General features: G+C 42.9%; 1 protein-coding gene across 2 annotated transcripts; it reads right to left on the bottom strand.

Moving 5' to 3' along the window:
- Nucleotides 1-265: 265 nt before the first annotated feature.
- dmrt2 (doublesex and mab-3 related transcription factor 2) lies at nucleotides 266-7,504 on the bottom strand. 2 transcript variants are annotated; one of them, XM_033017795.1, is made up of 4 exons: nucleotides 7,184-7,504; nucleotides 5,314-5,779; nucleotides 4,493-4,595; nucleotides 266-1,628 (listed from the first exon to the last, which is right to left on the bottom strand). In XM_033017795.1, exons 2-4 carry the CDS (start codon nucleotides 5,656-5,658, stop codon nucleotides 541-543), a joined length of 1,536 nt encoding a protein of 511 aa, XP_032873686.1. In that variant the 5' UTR covers nucleotides 5,659-5,779; nucleotides 7,184-7,504; the 3' UTR covers nucleotides 266-540. The 2 variants fall into 2 exon arrangements, with proteins under 2 accessions (XP_032873686.1, XP_032873685.1); XM_033017794.1 differs by lacking the exon at nucleotides 7,184-7,504 and adding an exon at nucleotides 6,309-6,448.
- Nucleotides 7,505-8,873: the final 1,369 nt, after the last annotated feature.

The following is an 8,873-nucleotide window of genomic DNA, read 5'->3' as shown; positions in this document are numbered from 1 at the left end:
TTATGGGGCTTCCGTTGTCTCCTTCTCAGTTCTGACGAAGGATTTTCGACCTGAAAAGTTAACCCGGTCCTCGCCCCACAGATGCCACCTGACCTGCTGAGTATTTCCAGCATTTTCTGTTTCTCTTCCCACAGATGCCGCCTGACCTGCTGTATGTTTCCGCATTTTTTGTTTTTGTTTTAGAATTCCAGCAGCATTTTTTACCAGCAACTCTATTTTCTAACGCATTATTTTACTGTATCCAGTGAGAATAATATTTTAAGTCTCTAGTTCCAAAATATCTTTTTTTTATTTTAGCTATGCATTTGCTTTTCAGTGCAGAAAAGTTTGATATTTTGTAATTCTCAAAAACAAACCTCAAGATATCTTTAAATATACTCTCGCAACAAGAAAGATACACGGATCATGCTGAATTCTGTACTACAGAACAATGATCAAAACAAATACATCACAAGCACATTTACATAGAAGGCAGTTTTGGTCTCGAAATGTAACTGAAAGCTATTTTAATTCTAAGCAGTACAGTTTGGAATAGGGTGTTCATTGATAAGTACGAGTTAGAGACGGCGAGGGCCGTTTAAGGATCGATTCAACAGAAAACGAGAGCGACTCGGAAGGTGATATTTTTGTCCCCACTTGCTTAGAAACCATCAAACCGTTCATATACTTCTCGGTGGAATTTTTATATGTCTGGTTTTCTTTCATAGCTTGTTCTCTGTACTTCCTGGCCGCCTCTTCGAGGATATCTTTACTGATGAAAGCTTTCAGCTCAGAAGCAGGTTTGTCACAGTGCACCGGTTGACCGCTGGGCTGCTGTGTCAGGAAGGCTTGGCCCGAGTTCAGCTTCACTGGAAATAGTGGCTGGGAGTTTTCTATGCTGGCCTGGTTGCCCGGTGGCTGCAGCGGAGGTGACAGGCTGCCTTCGGAAAGGTTCGAGGGGCCTTTCTTTGGCGGAGAGAAGGCCGAGCAGGGCATCTCCAACGCTGGCTGGAGAAGCGAGGTCACCTCTCGCAGTTCGCCCGGCGCATGTTGCATCTCCCGCGTTTGTCTTTTTGGCAAATCTTGGCCATCGTTGGCCATATGACTTTCCAGCACCGAACTTCCTTTAGGATCCCAAACAGCTGCGGGTTTGAGACTCTGGAGGGTACCACTGGCATTCAGGAGATACTGTTGGTATAAGAGGGCGTCGTTGATGCCTCCACACTTTGGCCAGACCATCAGCCTCGGGGCCAGCGGGTACTGGCGATAGGTGGTGGCCACGCTTACGTTGGAAGATATGAGTTCCACTGCTCTGTCCGACCCCGAATACTGCATCGTTCGATCGAGGCAGGAGGGGATAAAATTGCAGTGCTGGGGGGGTTCTTTGGCAGCTCGATCAATCTGCGGGGCCGTGTAGTTGGATTTGCAGGAATTATACTCGGCTGCGTGGACCATGCCGCTGGGAAGGAAAAAAGCGGCGGCGGCTTGGGCAGCCTCAATCATCTCCCTCTCCTTGTACTCTCTTTCCATCATGATGCTCTCCAACTCCTTGTCAGCAAAAGCGCGCCTCTTTCGCATCCGGTCACTAACGGGAGGGGGTAAGGGCGAGCTCCCTCTCATGTATGGGTCATGTGCGACTGGCCGATAGCCTAGAACACAGGAGTAATCAGAAAACAAAGTGAGTAGTTGGAGATAATTGATGTGGGAGAAAGGGAGAACATCATTTTGTAGAAAGTAGATCAATAAATGAACAAGGGACTGCGGATGCCAGTTGATACCAAATATAGACACAGTGATGGAGTAACTCAGCGGGGTCAGGCAGCAACTCCGTAGAAATAGGATGGGTGATGTTTTGAGTCGGGAGTTCAATAATTGTGTTCGGTGCAACCTAAAGGATAGACCCGCATTTGACAATCCCAGATCGTATTGTTGTGGGTCGAGGCGCGTTCCAACTATGAATCTTCTACATGGTAGCCGCATGTAGACTGAACTAAGAGATCACTCTCCTAAATGATGGGGACAACCTAACTCCCTGGCCAAGCACTTCGGCGTATACCCCGAATTAGGACCAGCACGTGTAATTTACGTCAAAACCAACCGAACTACAATTATAGACTTTTTCTTTCAATTTCCTCTTACTGAAATCATTTGTGCTTCCATAATTTATCTGCTGGTCGAGCAGCGCCAGAGACGCGGGTTCGATCCTGACCTCGGGTGCTGTCGGTGTGGAGTTTGCTGTTTCTCCGTGTAACTGCGTGGGTTCCTACCGGGTGCTCCGATTTCCTCCCAATTCCCAACAAGTGGCGGTTTATAATTGACCCCTGTAAAAAATATCCCTAATGTGCAAGGAGTGGATGCGAAAGTGGACTAACAGAACTAATGTGAACGGGGTGGTCGATAGAAGGCGTGGACTCCGTGGGCCGAAGTCCCTGTTGTCATGCTGTATCTGTAAACCAACAATTAAACCGCTTCCAGACTGTGGAGGCGTTTCAGCAGGGTGCTTGCTGGTGGAAGGAGCGTGGTGCATTTGACAGCTGCCGTACGTGTTCGAACAACGGGCTGTCGTAATGGGCTTGCTTTTGCATACATTACTTATATTTGTTATGTTATTAGAAATATTAGCACAAGACCCAATAATAATTTTTAAAATCTCCAGTGGTCTTGTCTCCCTGTGATACACGGAACCATGTCCGTATGAGGTGCAGTGCAATACTGGAGATTTTAAAGTTAGTTAAAATATGTCACCTGCCCTGTTTCAGCTTTTTTGACCGAGGTCAATATTAATAACTCTCACGAGGCCGAAAGCTGCCATAGCCAAGCGTTGTCCATTCCTTCTCTCCGGGGAAGCTGCCTGTTCCGTTGAGTTACTCCAGCTTTTTGTGTCTATCTGTAGCCTAGCGTTATTCGGCCGAGTGACCCTTGGACCCTTCCTTGTATGTTCTTTCCACGTTTATAATAAATGTTTTCAGTGAACATTACCTCCGCTGTTGGACACCCTGCCTCAGAGGTAGTGCGTTGTGTATTACCGGCACTGCTAGTTACTTCGTCAAACGGTCGCTGGAAACTACGTTTAGAAATGCTCGCGAAAATAATACCACGATTCTATGCCGACCGTTAGCTAATCCTTTACATATTCACACACACACACACAAAATGAAGTTTTCCTTTTCTCATGTAACAAACTAAACAGTGGATGCAAAATGAAGCCCAACTTTCGGGCTTAATATGTCCATTCGTTCCTCCACCCGCCCCGGCCAAGTTAGGCACAGATGGTGCTATTTAGAAAGGAGAAGATAGATTCTGCTTTGCCGAATGTTGACCGGATGACAGGTGATATCCAGTGTGACAATCCGTTTCTTATTTATTGTCTCGGTATTAAATGCAGTCTCCAACAGTTAGAACTGGAAAGTTTAAATCGCGCTTCCTTTCCACCCTCCCTTTCCTGTCAAATGTCAATCATAAGAACACGGCAACGCGACGGTTCTTCTGGTCACGTCAGCTGAAGGTACTGCACTCTGGATTCATGTCCTGTTAATATTGTGTGAGGATGTGAATTAAAATGCAGCCATCCGTACCAAGAATTTAGCCGCTTTCTCAACAATTAGATGATCCAGCAAAAAAATAAAAATAAACTATTATCAGATGCAATCAGTGGCTAGTTTCAGCAAGTACATTGGACACGAGGCTGCAAAGGGAGCTACACTGTTCTCGGCTTTCATAAATACATTGGATATTATCACGTGTAGTAATTCCAAATTGCTGGTTTATATTGAGGTTTAGGTCGTCTATTTCCCTACTTGCTTAAACCATTACCCGGGTCCCAAAACGAAAAGTCACCTCTCCATGTTCTCCAGAGATGCTGCCTGGGCCACCAAGTTACTCCAGTACTTTGTGTCTATTGTGTAAGCCAGCATTTGCAGTTTCTTGTGTACCCATCTCAGTTTGATCGAATTGGTGTCACTTGCTGGCTTTGTCAATGTTAATACTGAGTGGGCACCCTAGCCTCGCTCTCCAGCTGTTGACCTCGTATACTGTCACCCTTTGATAAAAAAAGGTATGACAATTGGAAACATTCAAATGATGGTAGTTTCCGAATGAACAAAGATGTCCCCGTTTTTGGGATCAACTACACCAATAATTCCGTGCTCGAATTATTGTTGAAGTTACCTAATCCGACTCCTATATTTCCACCAATTGTCGTGAAACTACAAACGTCACACAAGCGCGGAACACATTAATACAAATCAGCTTTCTACTTTTGTCACATTCATTCACCAATTAAACAATATCTAAAGCAACGCATAAAAATGCAGCAGCCCACATTACCTTCGATCGAATATAAAGTACAAACATGCTCGTGTAGTTTTTCGAATAAGTCCCTCTCTTATCAGAACAATACTATTGATCAACCTCTTCAACCCATTCACCCATCTCTTTCGCTCACCCGCAATCTACACTTCCTGGATAAAAACACTTTCATTTTTACGGCTGTTCACCGAACTGTTGCGCTCACCTTCTAAAATGCTCTTAGCCAGCAGGCTCGGTGTTCTCAGGTGCCTCTGGTATACGGCCCTGCGTTCTGCCAGGTTGTGTTTGCTCAACAATCCTTTCTTATCCTTCAAATAAAAAAAGAGGTCGTGAAAAGAACAGATTTGGCAATGTAAATGTACAGGTGGATTGAGAGACGTTGGTTATTGTGATCCCATGTTAGTGGGATCTCTCAATGGTGTGATCACAAATTGCAATCGAAACATTGCAACCGATTTGTCTGGACTGGCGGAATGCTTGAAGTTACATAACATGGTTGAGGGATTGTTGGCAGCTTCATTTAACTCGGCTTCTAGATATTTTATGGAGTTGCAGAAACTTAGCGACTGAACTGTGATAGGGCTAATGTTTACGCCGATCAACTCTATGACTCGATTTAAAAAAAAAACCATAATCATTAGTCAACTACCCGCATGGATTTAACAATGTGAAGGTGCACTGGGTGATAATTTTCATATAATGTACTAGTTATAAAATCAAGCATGTAATGTTCAAATCAAGCACCAGGAAACCAAACGCCTTCACTCTAACGCGATCTGCCTCTTGTAGTTCGTTCCTATAGATCGATGTCAACTGGACCACATACAAATTCAAATCAAATCTTCCACGAAACATAAACGTGGGCAGACAAGTTATATCACAAGTATTAAGTAAACGTGGAAATAAAATGGAAATTGACCGACTGGAAACGCCTAGATCAGTTGAGTTTCTATCACGCAAGCACTCTCCGGGTATGATCGTCCGTCCCGTCCTCGTAACACAAGCACCTCGCGGGTCCCAGCTCACCTCAGTAGCCTGCTGCCTCCGGAGCGCCACCTGAGCTGCCATCACCCTCTGCCTCTCCACGACCAGAAGACAGTTGGCGCACTGACAGTCCCTCCATCGACAGAATCGCTTGTGGCCCTTCAGGCAGGACACCACCCCATGATTTCTACAGCGGGCACATTTCGGGGTACGGCTCAGTTTCCTCGGCTCTATGTTGGCCCCCATGTGTTTCTTGCTGGTCTCGGCCGACCCATCTTCCCTCTGGCCTGACACGACCTCGGGCGAATCGAGCAAATCTTCATCTTCCACTTCCAAACTCTCCACGTCTATTTCCACCTCCAACCCCTGCTGGCCAGTAGTTTGCATTTCGATCTTTGATTAACTTGGACGTTAAAAGCAGGGTTGAAATTGTCCTTTGTTTCCCCTACTCCCTCTCCTTTACGGATCAATGCACAACTGGCGAGATTCGTAACCTGAGATGGCGTCACTGTTGGGAAACATAATTAAGATACATTATCAATAGAGCAAGATGCACTTGGCAGATTCCACCCAGGTAACGATAGCATGTAGACTGGTCAATTGTTAGTCGTCATCTGAGTAGCCATCAAGATACACTCAACGCAATCAAAACATCTCTCGATTTCTATGCTACATTTTCTTTTTAAAAGGGACAACATTCTTTTCTTTTTAAACTTGTAATTCTAACCTGGCGAGGAAAGTGTGAGCAACAGTTACACACTTAGAGCAACTTCACGCTGTGTTGAAGTACAGAAAACCACAGTCGCCAAATTACATTACTGATTTAATATAAACTACCAAGTGTCAAAAATCACGTTATTTCACAGGTTACATCGATGCTTGCGATCATCTTACAGTGATTCTAAAGGTCGTTTCAGCGGGGTTTCACTATCTTGAAAATCTTTAAGTAAACTTGAGCAACTCTTGCAGATAATGTTCACATCCGCATGGGCGAGAATCATCTCGCTTACATCGTCCAAATCAAAGAAAACTTTCACCTGAAAGTTGCTTGTGCTGCACTTTGCGTGGTGAATGCAGCGTGGGATGATAGTCAGCCTGTTCACAGAAGGTTGGGTCCGACACTGTCTCTGGTGCTTTAAGGGAAACGCGGGCGGGCGGGCGGATCGTCAATTACCTGCTTGTTTATATCAGCACGGGGGTCAAAGGGGACGAGCTAGCCGATTGGATGGCCCATCGGCAGACGGACGCTGATTGGGTGCAGGCTGCTTCCGACAGGCTGGGAGAGAATCAATTCCATTGCCCTGGTTTCTACTGAATATCTATTCAAATATAGAGGGGACACATATATATATATATACATATACATATACTGTAGTGATCAACAAGAGACGTGAGACCACTACTGTGCTGTGCTTTTAAATCGAGACCAGCAGCAAGGTTTATTAGGAATTGTGTTCACAGGAGATATCAGCAGTATTATGAAGAGCAAAAAGCAGATTCATGCAGTTCAGTAAGAAACAAAAAAGGATTTTAATTTATAGTCATAATGTGTACATTAGTTTCAGAAATATAAATATCCGTAAGTTTTCTTTTCATAAATGGTTAACTCGGTCACTGTTTAAGTCTTATTTACATTAGCTGCCCCAACTCATCAGTCACAAGGGAACATTTCAATCACTGATATAGAAGCATTTAAGGTTGAACTTCATACTTATATTTTAGATCAAGACAGTGATACGCTGAGGATTTCACACTGAGGTTTGAAACTTGGAATATGGAAAACTTGAAGAAAATGATCGTGCTCGAGTTTCAGTCATTTCAGAACATTTCAGTCTCTGGAAAAAAAAATGTTTTCATTGGGATAAGATTCCCAGGATGTCGTACGGTAAAGGATCTCTTGTAGAATCCGCACCTATTCTCGGACGGACAGTGCGTATTGGAGCAGTCAGTCGGCTTGGGGATCTTCTCGGCTTGGGCACGCTGGAGGGGACGTCCGTGTGTTCGAGCAATATTCTTTGAAACCCAGATCTCTGAAATTGGATTTTGGAAATGATCGACCTTTGGTCTATTTTCCATCGCATTATTTACGATAAACTAGTAAGATATTAAAACAATCAATAATCAATTCATTTCTTTTAGGGTGAACAATGTATAAATGCAGTGGTTTACAATGGACGAACTCCATGTAAAGGTGCAAGGGAACCCAAAAAAGTCAATATTTTCATTAAAAAACTGTTACATCAGGGATCAAATCCATGCCACAATGCATTGTATCTTAACTTTCGAAGCCAAATCCTAATTCCTGAAGGCAGGCTCAAACTGAACACGAGAAGAGAAGGGAACAGATTTAGATTCGAACTGAAAAAAGTAAATGTAATCGTATTCAAATACAAGTGCAAATCGGGAATAGATTTATGACGAATATAATGGTTGCGTTTTCTCTATCCATGCCGATCATTTTTTTCACATCACAAATACGACAAGACTTCTAGAGGTTTGGAAATGTGGCTCATTTGATGTCGTGGTTTTAATTATCTCAAATTCAAATTTTAAACGAAAGCCTCATTTCAACAAATATCAGATGGCATGCAATTTTGTTAATTGGCTGGAATGAATAGGGTGGCGAGCAATCGTTTCACGGAAAATAAATCCACGTTTCCCTCCCTGAGCCATTATAAAGCTGCATCATAAACAAACACGCGAATGTGGCTCGTTCGTTCTTTATCAACAGTCAGAAAGTGTGCAGATGTTTTATTTGAGTTAGCCTGCATTTAACATTTTTAAATAGCATGTGATGAAATTTGTTTAACGATGCCATTGTTTCTTTAAAAAAAAAACGAGTCATGAATTACGGATAACTTACAGTAACGACTGCCTCGGCCAACATAATTCAAATAAAAACCTCCAGGATCATTTTCGACGTTGAATAAACGTTGTAATAGATAGGGGCACAGCTGCACAGAATAATCCCGAAAAGAAAAATACTGGAAAATTTGAAGATTCTAAAAATAATTTACCCTTAACAAAATAAAGATGTCAAAATACAATAAATGATACTTCTGAATACTTGGTTTGTTATCATTATTTGGACTAAACTCCAGAAAACTTCGAAGGGAAAAAAAGATGGCCATTTTGAGATCATAATTTAGGATTTTTCTAAACATCTACTCTGGCTGATTATGCAACAACAACAAAACCCCGTGCATTATGGTATCGATTAAAAGGTGAATATCAATAATTAATTTACTGATGAATTCTATGAAATAATAGAAAATAAATAATACTGTGCATGCATTAGCTTCTGGTTGTAGACCAAGCCTTTATGTGTGGCTGCATTTTGACAATTCAGTACAAACGTTATGCTGTTAAATTATGTGATTTCTACGAACAGGACCACTGTATTGAGGGTGGAAGTGCGCCTTACCTGCAACATTGTTATTTATATTTTCTTAATGTATCAATAACATTGCAGGAACATGCTCCAACACAGCAAAGTCGTCGGAATCAAATAACCAAGAACTGAAAAATAGTTACTATTTACTATCATACAGTCCCGATTCAGTCTGAAGAAGGGTCCCGACCCAAAACGTCTCGCATTCCTG

This window comes from Amblyraja radiata, chromosome 3 (assembly GCF_010909765.2).
Source record: "Amblyraja radiata isolate CabotCenter1 chromosome 3, sAmbRad1.1.pri, whole genome shotgun sequence".
In the NCBI taxonomy this organism is placed as follows: domain Eukaryota; kingdom Metazoa; phylum Chordata; class Chondrichthyes; order Rajiformes; family Rajidae; genus Amblyraja; species Amblyraja radiata.
The sequence above is the reverse complement of the archived record's forward strand: the minus strand, read 5'-3'. Positions and strand labels throughout refer to the sequence as shown.